Below are 19682 nucleotides of genomic sequence, written 5' to 3'. Positions count from 1 at the left end.
TGAATAAAGCATCACCCAGCCCCTCTTATTATTTAAAATATGGCCAAATACGTGCTGGAGAGCATCACAGTTACAATTCATTCTCTGCAGTAGATTTGAAGTCAATAGTAAACTAATTAATCTATCAGTCTGTGAATACCAGCTGACAACAGATCAACCTGTTCCAGCTGCATATGGCGTTTCTAGTGATAATTCTATAATTGTATTATGGCTTCTAATCTACACGTTACTTCAGGAATGGTGTGCTGACTCTCATTTTAAATGTGCTACACTGTACCTTAAGGAGCTATTTCTGCCTGATTTAACTCTTAAAATTAGTTTTATTGGTGTAATGTAGAGTATTCAGGTTGATAATATTTATTATTTTAAGGGATAGTATGCCATCTTTCACTCACCCTCATGCCATCCCAGATGTGAATGACTTACTTTCTTCTGCTGAACACAAACCAAGATTTTCAAAAGAATATCTCAGCTCTGTGGGTCCACACAATGCAAGTATAATATGATCAGGCCTTTGAAGCTACAAAAAGGAGATGAAGACAGCATAAAAGTAATCCATCAGAGTCCATTGGTTTAATCAATGTTTTCTGAAGTGATCCAATTGGTTTTGGATAAGAACAGACCAAAATATAAGTCCTTTTTCACTTTACATCTTGTCATTGCAGTCTCTAGGCAGAAATCACGATTTCAAGCTCAATTACAGTTCCTAGAGCTTGACACATGCGCATAGCTCTAAACTAAATTAATTTAGATTTAATTTACCACATGAAGCATATTTTGAGTATGTACTTAAAACAATGTAGCTATATTTAAAGTACTTAAATTGTCCTGAGAATAGGTATGTGCCCGAAGCTGAATATCTTATTTGGAAAAACATGAATTATGACTTTAAAATGAAAATGGATTCATTCGAATAATATAAAAAAAAATATTAGTTTCACTGATTATCCAAAAAGCACAAGGATAAAGTGACATTTAAAATAAACATATCCAAAATAACAACGAATTTATGAATCTGATCAGCCAATGTTTCTAAAGTGTAAGCCTTATGAATGAAAATGCACACATTGTGATTTCAGATCGGATGACCGCGGTCTCAACTCAGTTTGTGGAATCTGTACATTGTGCATGTTTGGAGCTTTTCAAGTGTAACATTAACTAAGAGATGACATCATATACACTTTCCACTTCTTGAAATGTCTATGTTAATGTATCACACGATTCACATGTGATTCTCATGTATTTATTTATAGACTGAACATGAGCGCGATGTTAAAGTCGTCTGTCCGTCTCTTAAAGTTGAACACATCAGTGATTAAAGTTATTAACTGGTTAAGACTTTATTTAAAAAAAAAAAAAAGTAAAAATGCTCCATAAAGGTTTAAGTGCTCCATAGAGTATTCATCTATTCGGAGTATTCCTCCATATGTAAAACGAAGAAACTGAAACATACTTTTCTTCTTCTTCTTCTTTAAACTGAGCTAAATTTGAAAACGTTAAGTGTTCTTGAGCTCTGGTAAGGCATAATATAAATTGAACATTATTATTATTATTATTATTTAACTAAATAATGGTGTCTTATCGTAAAAATTCCAGATAGACTTAAGGGACTTCCAACTGTTTGTAGGCTATATTGATTTTATTTGAATTTCTTTTAATGTTTGAATTTGTATTTATTATTCACTGCAAAATGTGTGCTTGACATTTCACATTTTGTTTGACACCTCCTGCCTCCAGAATAATGTTGTTATACATGAACACACAAAATAAAAATTCTATTTCATGCAGATATTAATATCTGAAATACCAGGAGAAACCACAGCATATTCCACAGTCAATGTATAGCCTAAAAATTCAGCTTCAGAAATTCAGAATTCATTATTAACTATAAATGTAAGAGTAAAACTTAAACACTTCCGGGTTAAGCCACGCGACACCTGGTTCTATCAAAATACAGAGACAGATAATTTTGCCATATGAACAGATACAGATACAATTACGACAATGGCTTCACTGTACACCCCTACCTGATAAGTTCTCACTACTTATTGAAGATAAGTTTGGAAATACAAATACAGTGTATTTATTTTTGTGAGTCAAGTAAACTCAACAAGGAGTCCCATTTACCATGCTTCTTATTGGCTAATTTGCTGAACTTGTCCAAATTTAAGACACATTCTGATTGGATATGACCAGTTCTACTCACTGTTAATTTGTAAAATATGGAGACTGATGGAGACATGTAAATATTTTTAATTTAGTATAGGGATCTCAAACAGAAGCTTCAACACTGTTTATTAACATTTTCAGGGTAAAATGTAAACAAATCAAAAGTTAGACTTAAATGTTCTGGATTGTACATAATGGGAAGCAATGGATTCACACTTCTCAGCCTCCTCCCCTGCCAGCATGTCCCTGTAGTATTACTGTGTTAATTAAACACAAAACATAACACCTTATCCTTGAATAAACAAAGATATAAGTGTTTGTCTTGGGCTTTGACTGTCTGAACACGTATAGAGCAAGAGAATGTTTTTCACATTGAGAGAGCAGTAGAGAATTAAACAGAGTGAATTTATAATACGCCTTGTTCACCATGGTGATAGGCAGAAGTCTAACCAGCTTCATTAAATGCAGTTTTAGAGGCAGCCCACACAATCCTACCCACGACTGAGGAGGTACACAACTGTGTACTTAAATGACTCTGAGACATAGTCTGCTTGGCAGGAGATTTAACCATATTTTCTGAATACTAGAAGGGAAATAGGAAGTAGTGTACACAAACTATAGGGTTCACATAGTTTAAAATGTTGTATAAATTGACACAAACTTTTCCCCCAAAGTGTAGGCCATGTTTGCATAAATGCATAGCCATGCAACATTAACCAACCACAAATAAGAAAGAAATCCCAGTTTGAAACATAAAATAATTATACACAAACTCTACAAAGCTTTAAAACTGTTATTTCCACAGACACTTTTTCACATGCATGTTGGAATAAGGTATGCATGACTGAAGGGACCAAGTTACTGATAAAACTGATATCACAGCCAATCAAATGTATTTTCTGGTGAACTATACAGGGCGCAAACCTCTTTAATTATTCATAAAGAAGCTCAAATTGAAAATGGCTTGAAGTAATAGTACAACAACAAATCAATAAAACACAATCAATCTAAAACAAATCTCCCACATACCTCAGTGGTGAATTCTAAACTAAATGCTGGTGCAGCATTTATACACAATGCTCTAGAGACTATAGCAAAGGACTAAAGTGTGCTAAACATGTCATATTTTTACACTATTCATCAAACAGCAGCTGGTCGTGCTCTCTTGACATCTGCCAAAAAAGAAATTCTAAATGTTTAAGACCCAAATAGGCTGTATGATTGTTTTTCTAAAGACCCTATGAAATGACTTAACAAGTGCAGTTTTCTCTCTGCCAGAGGCTATTTGCACTCCTAAATAAATACATACAGTATAGTGTCATCACTGCAGTGTGTTTAATGTGTTTATTTAGATTCTCACAGACACCAACCCCTACCCCTAAACCTATCCACTTACAAAAATGATCCATGTAACCATAGTATCACCATGGTATTTTGTAGTAAAATCATAACCACATAATTAAACATGATTACTATACTAATTATATATACTGTAGTAATACCATGGTTAATTGCATTTAAACATGGTTACTATAATATTACTAAAGTAAAACCATGGTTAATTATACCTGGATCAAACCTTTCTCAGAATATTGGAGTGCACATTGCCAAGCTGTGTTGCAGGTGCTATTTACACCTAGTGCAAATAGTCACTATGATTCTTTCCTGTGACATTTCTTATTAAAACAGGACGTTTGGGAGGGACATTTAAAAAAAAATAGTCAGAAGGCTTTAGTTAGCCACAGCCATGAATCGTGATTGCTATTTGAAAAAATTGTTGCTCGGAGCTGATTTTAGGTGGAGCGACGTTCCCATTCTAGAAATCATTTGATTGGACAAAAATCTATGTAGTGCCAGGTGAGTCATCAAGATTTATGGTCCATTTTAATTCTAAAAGTGAATTTTGTCAACTTTTAGGAGTACAATAGCACGTCTCAAAGCTAAAAAAAAAAAAAAAAAAAAAAAAATGGTCTGAAGCCATGCTAATGTTGATTTCATGGAGTCTTAAAAATATCTAAAGAGGGAATATACTGTAATGTCACATTATGATTTAGAAAAATTTAACAAATAAGCCTACATGAGCATAATCTGGTGTGTCAGAGCTATTTATCTATTTATTTATCCTTACTCTTATTTGCTGAGTGCTCTGTGCAGGTGCCCTAAAAGAGACTGAAAAGGATTAATTACCATTTCCCAAACTATTCTCATGCATTCTCAAGGCTCTCTTTTGATAATTTCCCCCTTTCTCTGTCAATTTCTTTCTCTCTAGCGCACTTCAAAATGGTTTTGAATGAGGGCCACAGTTGAGCTATATCTCATACACAAACCTGTACTGGCATGTTGAAGAATTTACACAAGTGCCTCTCTCACAGGAATATATATAAGACTCATGGGATGTAAACATTGCAGGCACAGAACATATGAGTTACATACTGACAAGCATCTAATCACAGCTTGTGAACCTGCAGGAGAGTGGAGGTAAGATGTGTATGCAGATCAGTGACGTGCACACATTTTAGCGGGGGGAGGGGGGTGGGGTTGGGGGCATGGCTTGTGCTATAGTACAGACACCTCCGCTTTAATCTCTGTGCTCTTAAGAGGGCACCTTTACATTTGTGAATGAAAGCAGGGAATTTAAAAATGATGTCACGTTTGGATGCTTCACATTAAAAAGAGTTAGTTCACCCCAAAAATTCTCTCATCATTTACTCACCCTCATGCTATCCCAAATGTGTATGACTTTGTTTCTTCAGCAGAACACAAACAGATATTTAGAAGAATATTTCAGCTCTGTAGGTCCTTACAATGCAAGTGAATGGTGACAAGATCTTTGAAGGTCCAAAAAGAACATAAAGACATCATAAAAGTAATCCAGATGGTTAAATCTATATCTTTAGGATCGATATGATAGGTGTGGGTGATAAACAGATCAATATTTAAGTTCTTTTTTACCATAAATCTTCACTTTCACCTTCACATTTTGAAAGCGAAAAGAGACAATGATTATGAACACAAAAAGTAAGGGGAAAAGAGAAAGACTATCAGCAGTGTTCATCTTAGTTCCTCTCTGAACATGTGGCCTTAATGTTCTCCACTCGGCTTCAATGCAATCTGCCTTTTCTGATCTAAACAGACAGAACCAGGTGCTTTACTCCCCTTAAGTAGTGGGAGATACGCCAAAACGCTCTTGCACGCAAGTGTGGGAAGTCTAAAGCTGGAGCATTTCCAGCACAAACATTTAGGCTACAATTTAAAAGATTTACTGGAAGTGAAAGGATAATTAAACCACAATATCACAATTCCTAGTTTTCATTATGCCCCAACTAGAATTGTTCTGAATTTATTTACTTGCACTAGAAGCCCAATTTTTCACCGTTTTGCACAAATTCACTAATCCCTATTAAGAATATAACACCTGACTGTAAAAGGTGGTGTAATAATTGGTCATGTCAAAAGGATTATCTAAGAAGGTCAGCATCAGATTTACCTCGTCTCTGTGGTTGCCATGGAAACCAGGCAGCCAATGACTCTGGAATTTTGATGAAGTCCCACAAAGAATCATGTCAGTTCCTGTAACCGTTGTCTTGTTTATCATACTGCAAGGGAAATACAACTGATTTGAACCACTGGACCAGACAAATCCAGACTTAAGCGTAATTAGTGGTCCATTTCCAAGGGTTATAGAAGTATGTTGTATGTCCACATAGTCTTCCCTTCGCAGCATTTATAATTAAAAATACAATACAGTTTTATCATATTGTTACTCTTTCACATCCTTTGGAAACATGACTGTAATTGTAATCCATTTCGTCCTCTCTAGATGTCAGAATTAGCAGCACCTCACGGAAACAAATGCTACCAGTCCATAAAGTGCATCTCAGTGGTTAATACTGTCATCTTCCAAGTTTCTCACCCCTATAAAACTATTAATATACGCCGTATTCATTCTATTAGTACCATCATGTGCATTTCTAATTTTTTAAATTCTGTTATCCCTGCTAATTTTAATTTTAATTATTATTACAAGCTGTTACTGATATGGTCAGTGTTGGCATAAATAAAAATAAAAAATATTAAAACAAAGACATTCAGTGCACCCAAGCACTAGAGTTTTACAGTGGCTCGCTCTGTCCAGGTATGATTTTTACATCTGGATATATGAAGAGTTTATGTTGCCACTTTTGCAATCCTTTTGCATCCATATAAAAGTCTTTTAAAGTTCTTTGAACCAATTTTATGAGTTTGTTATTGAATCATTAGCTTGATTCACCCAGTACTGAGACTCGTTTGCTTTTAAGGTTCCTGGAATTTCACCTCATTATAACCCATATTTTAATGCAAGTATATTGAAATGAGCTGAGACTTGTGCGATATCCTGATGAGGTAGAATTTCCATTGTAGGTGTTGCCTTCTTTGCCATTTAGCAACCAGTGGGCACTCCACAGTCTGTTAAAAGTCAAAAGCTACATTTGACATATAAACCAAGAAGCAATGCTTGTTTATCTTCCAAATAAAGGACCTTTGGCCAATTATTAGCATCCCATTAAAGTCAATCTTGGTGACGCAGGGCTCATATATAGTAAAGCTGTCCTTTGACACATATCTCCACAAGACAGGATGTTTGTATTGTGCCCCAAAGTTCACACTGAGCTCTCATCAGGTTTATTACACAGCTGAGTGTGCTTCCTCTTCTCCAGGATCCTATTGAGCTCCTCTGTGAACGAGTAATAGAGAGGAGACGTGGTGTCACCATCAGTCTGTCTCAGTAGCACATAACTGTTGCCATTCATCTTGCGTAAAACGCTGGGCAGAGTGGCAGAGAGTCCATTTACATACTCTGATTCTGAAGGGGGGGGTGGGAGAGGTGGGGCAGGAGGAAGCTCTTTATTGGGTGATGTTGGTGCTTCTCCAGGGACGATCTGCAGTAGACCATCATGAGCATCATGTTTCCCATTGCATTGGCTGGAGATGGTATTTAGCTCCATGTGGGCACCTCTCTTCCTTTCAGCACGAGCAGCCGATCGCAAAGAGTACTTACCTCTCTGCCCTTGCAAACAGAATCCAACATAAAGTAGGACGACTGTGAGAACAAGACACAGTGCTCCTAAGATTGTGATTAGCGATAGATACATGGCCTCCATGTTCCTCAGGGACAGGAACTCAAAGTGAGGAGACAGAGGGGTAGGATCGAACTCTTCTAGAGAGTCACTTTGAGAAGTTTGATCATGCCAGTAAGTCCCTGTGGTCATGAGTAGTTGGGTTGGCTCTACAGGAGGAAGTGGAGGCAAATCCTGGCGAACAGTCAAGCTGTAGATCACCACAGGAACATGGACTCCATTCTCTACGGCAAAGCAGCAGTAGTCACCACTCTGGAAGGGCCGTGCCTCAATGACCAGAAGACCGTCAGTGCCAATGCGGTAGCCGGAGTCCAACCCATAACCCTGCAGTTTCTTGCCTTCCAGGGTCCACTCAGGGGAGGCCAGATTGGAGCTGAGCTCACACTGAAGCAGCACATCATCGCCCGCCATCACAGAGCGAGAACGGTGTAACATTAGGTCTATGAGAGACACACACACAAAAACAATGAGCTGTCTAAAATATTTACAATATTTGTGAGAATTTGGGGGCTTTACAAAATTATAGATTTTTATTTGTCCATTAAGTGTCCAAAAGAGTTTTGCAATTTTTCCTTGGCTCACGGCTTGCAAATATGAGGTCATTAAGGTTTAATAGTGTCTCTAAAGTTTAAGTAGAAAAAATGTGATGGAATTGAATCTATCTTACCAATTTTGATTCAATAATAAAAGTACTTTTATATTTGTTCATACATACAGTGTCTGAAGGATGCACAACACAACAAAATTAGCAAGGCAGAAAAAGCAGAAAACTAGGCATGCCATAAAATATAGATTATTGATCGGCATGGTATTTTTGAGCCATCGATATATTAACATTAGCCAACATTTAAAGTAGAAGCCTAATTTGCGTGCTTTCCATTTCACTCAGTTGGCCTTCTGTTGAATGTCTGGCATAACAGCGTTGGGAAACCACAAGGGGGGTGATATGACATTTACTGAAGCAGGTTGCAAGGCACAGGTATCACAACACAGGAAAGGTATTTTAAAGCTCCTTGCACAGGATGCACACAAATGTTAAAAGGTTTTTGTACTTCTTCAAGAATGAAAGTGACATTGATGAGTTTGCAGGTTAGTGTATGAAACTGAAACTGCACAAAGTGAACGATTAAAAATTATTATGCAATTTCTCTGTACGTCATATTATAATTTGCTATTATACTTTATTACGCTATGAATCATCAATTACATGATTACAGCATGCTGTAAATTAATTATCTCCATGACACCGTTAAAGTAAAAGTGGATGGACTCTGTAACCACAGCGATGTATTTATTGTTTTTCACTTTCTTGAGAATGTATATTTAATCCTGTGAACTATTTGCCTTTAGCCTATTAATCAACACATCAAACTTTAAACTGTAAAATAGAAGATTCATACAGTGACTCCATTGTCGTTTGTATATGTTCTCCGTTTGAAATCAGAGGTTGTCAGATTATTTTGCCTATTATTACTGTCGTTGTTGTAATTATTATATAAAAACATGGTATGGGATTGGGAAAATTTTCCACATTTTCTCTCTGTTTAATATTTTCTTTGGAAAATTAAGCTAAAATAAAAAATAAATGAAATTAATTTAAAAAGAAAATCGTTATCGGATATGTAAACATACAAATAATCGTTATCGTATCGGTTAAAAAAAAATAAAAAAATACAATATCGGTCGATCTCTAGAAAAAACCTGGCGTCGTTTCCTGTTCTTTCCAACAACAAACCACTTGAACGCAACATACTCGTTATTACTACTTCAGAAGCTGTTATTTGTTTTGCTTATTTGGTTGTGTTGTGCACTCCTCGGCCCCCATACATATAAATTAAAATGACAAAATTTAAATGAGTGAAAACCAGCATAAAAATGAAAACATATTATTAAAAAGATTTTAACTACATTTTAATTCTTGCATTAAACATTTTGAATCTATTTGGCAATAATGGCTGTTTGGTTGAAATTATGGTTCCTCTAAACTAAAGGAAAAAAAAAAAAAACATATAGATATAGGTATTTATTATTATATTGAAACCTTTCTATCTATATTTCCCAGCCCAAGCCCATACCATTTACAAAGTAATTTTAGCTGGAGTCAGGGTTAAGTATTTCATTGTAAAAAAACTGTAAAAATGTGGATCTTACCATAAGGAGATACTGCTACCTGATCTGACCCCCCCACCCCCAATATTGAGATTAGTGGTCATCAATATTTTTTGCCAAATGGTCACCCCAATATTGATAATAATTAGTAACTCATTGGACATTGCCTCTATAATTGGGACTAACCTGCAATCTTTGCATTAGAAACCCAGATTCTAACATAATGGCTAATATCCACCCAACCCTATCCCGCTTCATCTTACATTTACCATTAGCTGTGACTCGCTGAGGAATTAAGAGGTTGCATTAACTACACAGATTTAGAAAAAAAACAAACAGCACCTACACACTGACTGTTACAACACATGTGTACATACCATCTGCTGTAGATTCATCACAGCCCTTGTTTCCATTCAAAATATCCTGTGTCAGATTCGCTCTGCAGATACAGAAACATTATTATTGTTACAATTATTATGCAGACACTATCCAAGATGCAGCAAGCAGGTGCTTCCATGACGTAAACATAAACGAAAGACATGATGTCAATCACAATGGCACCTTTTCACATAGTTCATTAGTGTTAAGAAGAAACAGAGGCCTCCATTAACATGCACTCCTACCTGCTGTTGTGTGATGTAATCTCCACGCACTCTAGTCCATCCCAGGCACAGAAGGGATCACGCGCTATCACACAGTCGAAGCAGGAGGAATATCTGTTGCATGTGGACAAGGGCAGCTGCACCACTGAGGTGGGCGAACCCACATACACACTCATCTGACGAATAAAGGATCAAGTGAGTAATAAGAATCACATTGTTGCCATTAAATAAACTAAATAGATGCAAGGCTGATCTAAAACCACATGGAATGTCTAAGGCCTAACGGATCTACACACTTTAATTTTGGATAGATTGTTGCAGTAATGCATTTAGAGATGTTTTTATTGAATTCAACTTTTACAGAATGTACATAGATTTATTTCTCACTTGTTTCTCAGAGATGACTATACTGTCCACTGGCTGGGGCTCCTCAAACAACTGCAGTTCCTCAATGATGTGAAGTTTACCATTGACCATCACAGCCCGTTGGAGCCAACCTTCATCTGTACAATAAAATATAAAAACTTGTTTCACACCAGTTCCGGGTGCAATAAAGTTCCAATGAGAACAAAATGATACAAGAGCTGCCTTCATGATCTACTTACAACTATTTAAATATACAGTGGCCCCAAAAAGTGTTTGGTGGTGCTTAAATTGTACAATGCTACAAATGATGATTTTTAATGAATGTATGAAGTGCATCAAGTTCAACAAGTATCCTAGCAAAGTAACCACAGAAGTAGTTCATCACATTAACTATGAACACATTCCACTACAGTTGTGTTGACAATTAGGAAGTGTCCAATTATATATCTATTGTTTGAAACAATCTTCTTCATTGAAATGTATTGCATGAAAAGTGTGTTAGTGTTAAATACCACTTGACATAATGCGAAGACATTCATGCATAATTAAGTTTAGCTTAAGTGTCCAAATACTTTTGGGGCCAGTGTGTGTGTGTGTATATATATATATATATATTAGTGGAGTAGTGTTTGCTAACAGCAGGTCAATGTTGCACACCTGTCCCAATGAAGAGCATGTGGTATATCTGACCATCTAAACCAGTCACTCTGTGTACTGCAATTTTAGTGTAGTCCACATTCCTCCTAAACAGCAGGGGGCGTTGTCCTTGCGGAAGGATCTGCCTGTACATGAGTGGATGGCGACGGACAAAGTGAAGTACATCATCTGGCAGGTTGGTGGATGAGTTGATGCCTTTTGCTCTAAGTTGATCTGTGATGCACTGAAGAGCAATGGAAAGTATGAACAAATAATTTCATGTAATATATAAAATAAATAGATAAATAAATGGTGTTGTTTAGCCTTGGCATGTAAAAGCAGAAAATGTAGGACATTCAGCATCAGTATTCTCAGTCTCTTGAACTGCGTTTCATTTATCTGACAGAAACTGTTCAAGTGTTCATGCAGAAAGGCTAACAGGAACCACATTTTTAAGAAAGACTGCAGTCCGTTTTTGGACATACAGTCCCAGAGCACTTTATTAGGTACACCGACTTATCCAATTATCTAATCAGCCAATCATGTGGCAGCAGTGTAATGTACAAAATGGGCAAGGAGCTTCAGGTAATGTTCACATAAACCATCAGAATGGGGAAAAAACATGATCTCAGTGATTTGGACCATGGCAAGACTGTTGGTACCAGACAGGCTGGTTTGAGTATTTCTGTAACTGATGATCTCCTGTGATTTTCATGCACAACAGTCTCTAGAATTTACTCAGAATGCTGCCAAAAACCAAAAACATCCAGTGAGTGGCACTTCTGTGGACAGAAATGCCATGTTGATGAGAGAGGTCAAAAGGCTGACACAGAAAGGCTACGGTAACTCGGACAACCACTCTGTACAATTGTGGTTAGAAGAACAGCATCTCAGAATGCACAACAAGTTGAACCTTGAGGTGGTTGGGCTACAACAGCAGAAGACCACATCGTGCACTTTATTAAGACCATAGTGTTCCTAATAAAGTGCTCAGTGAATGTATTTAAAATTAGCCTGGGAATGAAAAGTTAGCACTATCTTTCCTTTAATTTCTGAGGACTTTTTCCAAACATCAATTAAAACTGTAATATTAATCTTCATTTGCTTCACTCACCACAAATATCACAGATAAACTCATAATGCAGCCAATCAGCAAAGCTTTTCTGCCTGCTAGTAATCTCCATGGCACTAAGCTTTGATGAAATAAGCCCCTTTTCTTCCTGGTGCACTCTACAAAATTGCTCATCAGCGTCTGATTTTTGGATGAAACCAGGTCGACACTCCATCAGTACCTTACTGTGCTCTTTGATGCAGAGAATTGTGCACACAGAATATACAGCGATTAGAGAACTGTCGCAGCTCCACCAACAAAGTGCTGACTTCACTGTCACAGTCAGTGGGCAGGTAGAGTTGCAGGGCAAGAAGAGGATAATAAGGCCAGTGTAAAACGAAACTGGGGATCAGTACATCCTGAACAGATACTCTTGGACTTACCGAGCCAGGTCGCGGTTCCGGAACCTTCCCTGTGTACTGGGTCCATTTAGAGCTGGTGTCCTCTGTGCTCTCCATGTAAGGTCCCTCAAAGGCCCACTGGATATCCGAAATGGAGTACTGGCAGATAGCAGAAACTTTTACCTTTTTCCTGAAAAAGAAGTACTGGTTAGTACACTGAAAAAATGTTTACCTAAAAATGCCCTACATGTGGTAACATTTAAATTAATTGTATTGATTCAAGTCAAAAATATTATTTATCATCACTGAATCAACCTAAATACATTAGGTTACACCAACAAAACTAATTTTAAGGGTTCGATCAGGTAGAAATAGATACTCAAGGTAACAGTTGCAGGTCACAACTTTTTACAGTGTTCAACATTGATATAGACATAGACCTACTGTAAATAATGACATCACACATCGTAAATACATTAAAGGGGCACTCAGTCATTTTTTCCTCATTAAAAAAGTTAAAGAAATGGATTGTAATTTTGCAATATTGGTAGGAAATCATGAGCACTCAAGTAAGATGAAGAATCCAGACACATCAGTGACCTTATGAAAGCTCTTTTATTCTACATGGAGAGGGTCCGCACATGGGGACCATGTTAGAATCACACGACCAGCTGAATACTACTCGCTTAATCTCAGTAACTGTCCTGTTATTTCACACTTTCACTCAATGATTAAAGTAATCATTGCTGATTGTGAATATTACATTTCTACAATGTTATCTGCAACTCAAAACAATTGATTTGAAATGATGCTTCATCCAATCCGCTAGGTGTCAGTGTAAGCACAAGATGACACAAAGACAAAAGTTACTTAGTGCACCTTTAAGAGACAATCTATTAGTGGGCATTGCAGTCTGAACAAAAGGAATAAAGAAAGAAGGTGAGACTGGTTAGTACTCTTTCAAAGTGTCAGTACAAAGGAGAGTTGAAATCCAACCCAACATGACGTCAGAGACATTGCAGAGACATTGGACACCCACATCCAGCCATTTCTTTAGTATATATTTCAAGGCAGCACAAAGTAAAAAACATTTGATCAAAAAGTGTGTGAGAGAGGTGAGGGACGACAGAGAGATTGGTGAATGGGGTGAGACAAGAACATAGATAAAGCTCCTCAAGTGATGTGACACTACATATTACGTAAAAAAAAAACTGAACTTATTAGCAGTGACTGCAAAAAGGTTTCACACTGCAGGGAAAAGAGTGTTTTCAATAGTAGCTTAAAGAGACAGTTCATCCAATAATCATAGCTGTCATCATCTACTCACCCAATGTCTACTGAATAACATGTGATTTATCTTTTTCCATGGAACATAAAAGTAGTTATTTAGCAGAATGTCTATGTTGCTCATTTCCATACAACAAAAAGTAGATAGATAAAGGGTAAAAAATAAAAACAAAAAAGTACCAATAAATTAGTCCATACAACAAGATATTCAGTGTGTAAAATGATTCATTTTTTTTAGGTTTGCACAAAACTTACATCTCATTATCATATTGTTTTAGAAGACTTAGAACACGGTTCTGATTCCTCTTAATGAATCCCTTTCCTCGATGGTTCCATTAATAATTATTTTAGTACTTTTGAGGAACAAATATTTGGAAATAGGAAATACAAATCTTATTGGATTTACTGCCCTCAGTAGTCGGTTACAAAATGATAAGATCATTTCATATTTTAACAACTGATTCTTGCAAATTATGATTTATATATAAAAATATATTTGATAAATTCATTAAGGTTTTTAAAAAAATACTAATTACAACAAAACTCATAATGGTTATCTTAACCACACAGATCACCAACCATCCAGTACTTACTCTGAATTCTCTGTCCAAGTTGGATTTGTCAAGAATTACTTGTGGTTCAGTAAGCTCACTGAAAAGAATAACAAGTCTTTTGTTTGGTAGAAAACACTGTATATTTCGCACTGTATGATTTAAAAGAACTGACTCATAAGCCTCATTAATTTAGAAAATGGACTTCATTGGTTGCGCTGTATGTTTCGCACTGTTGATTTAAAAGAACCGGCTCATAAGAGTAGTTCACTTAGAAATCGGACTTCATTGGTTATGCTGTATGTTTGACTCGGTTTATTCAAAAGAACCAGCTCATAAGAGTCAATAATTTGGAAACTGGGATACATTGGTTGCACTGTGTTTCGCACTGTTGTCTAAAAAGGATCGGCTCATAATTAATTCATTTGCAAATGTACATTAGACGCAATGTATGTTTTGCAATGTAGATTCACAAGAACTGGCTCATAAGACTTATTTATTTGTAAAACAGATTACACTAGATGCAATTTATGTTTTGTGCTGTTGATTTAAATAACCAGGACATAAGAGTCATTCACTAAGAAATCAGACTACATTGGTTGTGCTGTATGTTTCACGCTGTTGATTCAAAATTACAACCAGGAGTCATTAATGAGTCATTAATTTGTCAATTGTACTACACTAGACGAGATGTATGTTTCGCACTGTTGATGTATGTTTCGCACTGTTCGCAATGGCCGCATTAACCCAATGGGCAACATGGGTTGCAGACCAGGAGCCCGGCACATTTTAATATGAATTGTGTAATTTCGGTACCATCTTGCCACTCTCAGTCTGTAATTCTTTTGCACAAACTACCCACTAAGTAGCACAAAAATCACGCAATTGGTTAAGCCAGAAGTTGACGTCACTCAAACAAAGAGAATAAAGTTTTGAAAGCACTGTTCACATTCTTCAGGGGAAATAAGCCAACAAATGGTTTAATTACTGTATAATTGTCTCTACAATAAGACATTTTACCATCTGAAAAAAATCAAAGTCGTAACAGGGGGATGTTGGTTCACATTTAAAAAACATATATTTCTGAAATGGCGTCATATTTAGTACTTATAATTTAATTCCATCACTGTCTCAAAACCACCGGAGAGATTGTTTTCGGAGATCAGCCTAAAACAGACTGAACTGTACTATGACTATGTAAACAGCACAACGACCCCCTGCACCTGCTGTGTTTCAAAGATTTATTTAAGGGTTTGCTTTCAAGAAACCATGAAGAGGGCTTCGATGATAGTGGTGAGTGGCATTTATATCTAGAGCTCTGCTTGACTGTTTTAGTAGTTTTAACATGATTGCATGGTAAATGTATCATTGGCATGGTCTATTATTGTATGTATGCTGCAGTATAAACTAAATTAATTTAGTTTATCTTATATTCATCCTAACGGCCATTCAAGGGCTGATGTACAGTATGTGTTCTTTAATGGACAAGCATTGACATATTTGTCAATGGCGAGCCTTCTGTGAATATATATGTTGGTAGTTTGTGACTAAATGTATAGGGGCGTAGTAGCTCATGAATATTAATTAGTCTATTATGACATTGGTTAACCTGTGTAGAGCTGTAGATCACATGACCTAATTAAAATTCATGACATAGTCTAGGGCCCCGGTAATGCTTAATCTGACTGTTGATTCATATAACTGACTCATAAGAGTCATTCACGAAGAGATGAGACTACACTAGACACGATGTATGTTTCATGCTGTAGATTCAAAATAACCGGCTCATAAGAGTCATTCGACTTTGGGAATCCTGCTACATTGGTAACGCTGTATTTTTCGCTCTGTAGATTGAGAAGAATCAGCTCATAAGAGCCATTCCCTTGGAAACTGGTCGTGCTGTATGTTTTGCGCTGTAAATTTAAAACGAATCGTCTCATAAGAGAGATTTGTTGGGAATCACGAGATGTAAGGGCTTATTTTTATGGAACTTTTTGTCCTTTTTAAAGTTTGACAGCCTCTGTTAATCTTTTGTTGTATGGAAACTTGGAACAGTGGATTTGTAAACAGTATTCTTTGTGTTTTGTTGTATTGGGCTGATTGAGCCAATCACAGGTGAGTTTCATGAGCCGAAACAACTCTTAGGTAATAGGCCGTCAGTCAGACAGTCTAATCAATGAGGCTACGTTCATTTCTACAACGTTTCTTTCAACAATGCTCATTTATCCATGTTTTTATCGGCATTGATGTTGATCTTAATTAATAATCTAAAGATGAGGAACACACAAATGAGAGTTATTTATCACATATCATTCCTGATTGGCAGCATTATGTGAAATGCACTGCAGAAAAATCCAAGGACAATCCTTCTTTAAAACGCACATTATATGAGTTTATTGATATAAACACTGATGTGCATGAGTCTTCTAGTTATGCTTTTTACATTGTGTTTGTGAGGTAATAGTTTGATTGGTTGTTTTTGCCAATTTAAGCAGATTACTAGATCTGTGTTAAATATGTAAAGCTATTTTTAATATCAGCTCATGATTTTTGCCTCTATGTTGGTGTGCAGTCGACAAATTGTAGAAAAAGAAAGATCTGCTGTGTTCTTAGAACACTTTACACAGATACTGTATGTTGACACTTTTTTATACATGAACATACAGACGTTATTGAAACTCATAATTATTGTAAGACTGTTATTGTTGTCTTTTGATAAAAGTCAAGCTCAGCCGCTCACAAAGTGTTGGGAAATTATAGATTTGCTTTGTTCTTCTAATACTTAAAACCTCTACTAAAGTCCCTTGTTAGATCTGTAGACATACACATTTTAAAGGATTAAAATTTGTTGATTGTTGATTCAGTGACTAACTAATTTCACACAAGACACTCAACTGTCACCACCTTTTGGCATCACCAGAAATGGTCACTGAAACATTAAATGGATCTGAATGAATTTTGGTAAACGTAGTCAAAATGCACATGCACAATTGTCATTATTGTTATTGATGAAGTCTTTTATTCAGGACCAGCTTGTGCTCAGTCTTTGATTGTCATGTGTGAAACAGAAGCAAGTGCTCCACAAGATGCCCTTACTTTTTGCAGCTAATTTAGCAAATCTTGCAATTAATTTGCAATACTTGAATCTTACAAATATTAAAAGTAAATAATAAGTGAGGGTGTTGGTAGCTCAGCAAGTAAAGATGCTGACTACCACACCTGGAGACAAATTCGAATCCAGGGCAGGCAGAGTGAATCCAGTCTGGCTTCCTAAGCAACCAATTGGCCCGGTTGCTAGGGAGGGTAGAGTCACATTGGGTTAACCTCCTTGTGGTCGCTATAATGTGGTTCTCGCTCTCGGTGGGGCGTGTGGGGAGTTGTGCATGGATGTCGCAGAGAATAGCGTGAGCCTCCCACGTGCTAGGTCTCCGCAGTAACGCGTTCAACAAGCCACGTGATATGATGAGTGAGGCAAGTCAATACGCCACCACAAGGACCTAGAGCGCATTGGTAATTGGGCATTCCAAATTGGGAAGAAAAGGGGAGAAAATCCAAAACATTAAAAAAAAAAGAATATAATATGTATATATTAATATCATACTTGTATATTAATATATACTGTAATATATTAATACTGCTCTGTAAGTATTTTGTCTGTGTGAGCCACCTACTGACAGCTGTGTCCCCCCCAACCACTTTAAAATGACTGCTGCCCCCTTAGTCACATAGCACAGCAATTTCACAATTAGTGTGGACAGACAAATTGCTTGTCACTGGAAACTTGACATATCATGCCTGGTTAGGACATGGTGTAAACAACCATGCTTTTTATTGGAGATTCCAGGGCTGATTCAGACTTGCCTAACACTCAGGATAACAAACACCCACTCAAATGTACACTTTGCACCTAAGCTGATGTCATGGTGACGCCACAGTCATCCAACCTTACCCTGATTAAGGTCAATGTGAACAGGTCACAAGAGCTCAGCTGATGCTCTCACTGTCATTATAATTGTCTCTCCCAGTTTCACTCTCACTTCTACCACCTAATTACTTTCTGACGCAGCAGGCATTATGTTTGTCACTGTCTTGTCATTCATCACTCACTTATTCGCATGCTTGTGGTTTGCACCTCATGCAGCCACATCCCAAAGATCGTGTGCCTGGCAGGTTATCAGAAACGCCCCTTTCAGCAGGGTGTCATGAACGCCATCACAGTCAAAACAGTGGCTTAGACAGAATGCGTCAATGCGTGTGTGACCTATGTGCTACAACTAGTTTAGCTCTTTAGAAATCTGTAAAAGGAACCAAATGAATAAACATTGTCTTGTGTAGCAAGACTTTTGACTTGTGGCAAACAATCTGGTGCTCATTCAGTTTATTCTGGCTAATACAATCTTAGCCTGATCTCATGAAAATTAGGTGACTGTGGCGACCTTTGTGATTCCTTAGACGTATTGCGGCATTTCCAAGGTGGAAAAGCCCAGTTGAATTTTCTTCCAAACAGATGATGTTTTGAAGGTTAATGCTCTATCAAGTTTTAAATCAACAGAATATTCCTCCCTACCATAAACCTTAAACCTAACCGAAAGTAAATGAAATAAGCAAATTGCTGAAGCTACTATGTCATTTTGTGGTGGTTTTATGACACTTTAAGCTCATGTGTCGACTCGCTTCCTCTTCAGGACTCATACCCTGGTCCTTTGCAGTTGAGCAAACCACATGAATCAGTTGAGCTACCGCACAATTTGATCATGCTTGAACAAGCTTAATATAGTTGATAGCGTATTGTTAAAATGTATCGCTTTACAAGTCATGTGCTATAATAAATGTGTTCTGATGTCTTCAGAGCATGATATGAGTGTAACGTGGTAAGGTGGACAAGGAGGCGGCGGGAACCGGCGGAACAGTCAATGTACGTTTTTAAATAACATAAATTAACTTAAATCAACGTAAACACATAGACACACAGTGGCACATGTGGCTCTCTTTTTCTCTCAAACTGGTGCCTCCGGCTCATCTTTATCCCCCTCCCGGCTGATTAGCCCGATTCAGGGCCGGGCGTGTGTCCTCACAGTCCGGCCCCGCCTTCCTCCTCGTCACAATGAGGAACAGGGTGAAAAGTTATTGTTTATGAACTGATAATCTGCCATTTTACTCATGATTTGTTTGAAAAGGAATACATGTTGTTGTTGTAGCACCTCTAGTGTTCATTTGACCAGGAAACTGTTGTGAAACATACAACGAACCACGTAAAAATGTGGAAAAATTTTGGTTTAGTAACAGTGATATGTAACGCAAATAACCACAGTTGTTTTGTCTGGTTTATCTTAAATACATTTACCACAATAAAAGACTAGCATGAAAAAAATTATCTAATGTTGTGTCAGTCT

At 37.0% G+C, this 19682-nt stretch overlaps 1 protein-coding gene across 1 annotated transcript in view; it reads right to left on the bottom strand.

Moving 5' to 3' along the window:
* Positions 1–1393: 1393 nt before the first annotated feature.
* The window catches only part of LOC127661076 (semaphorin-4G-like), a 54028-nt gene continuing 35739 nt past the window's right edge, over positions 1394–19682 (bottom strand). Inside the window, exons 10-15 of the mRNA XM_052151636.1 lie at positions 12494–12641; positions 11021–11243; positions 10385–10500; positions 10019–10173; positions 9773–9834; positions 1394–7726 (exon numbers count right to left, since the gene is read on the bottom strand). Coding sequence (XP_052007596.1) covers positions 6810–7726; positions 9773–9834; positions 10019–10173; positions 10385–10500; positions 11021–11243; positions 12494–12641 — 1621 coding nt within the window. The 3' untranslated portion in view covers positions 1394–6809. The remainder of the gene's footprint in view (positions 7727–9772; positions 9835–10018; positions 10174–10384; positions 10501–11020; positions 11244–12493; positions 12642–19682) is intronic.

Source organism: Xyrauchen texanus, chromosome 20 (assembly GCF_025860055.1).
Source record: "Xyrauchen texanus isolate HMW12.3.18 chromosome 20, RBS_HiC_50CHRs, whole genome shotgun sequence".
Taxonomy (NCBI): domain Eukaryota; kingdom Metazoa; phylum Chordata; class Actinopteri; order Cypriniformes; family Catostomidae; genus Xyrauchen; species Xyrauchen texanus.
Note: the sequence above shows the minus strand (reverse complement) of the source record. Positions and strands in the feature narration are given on the sequence as shown.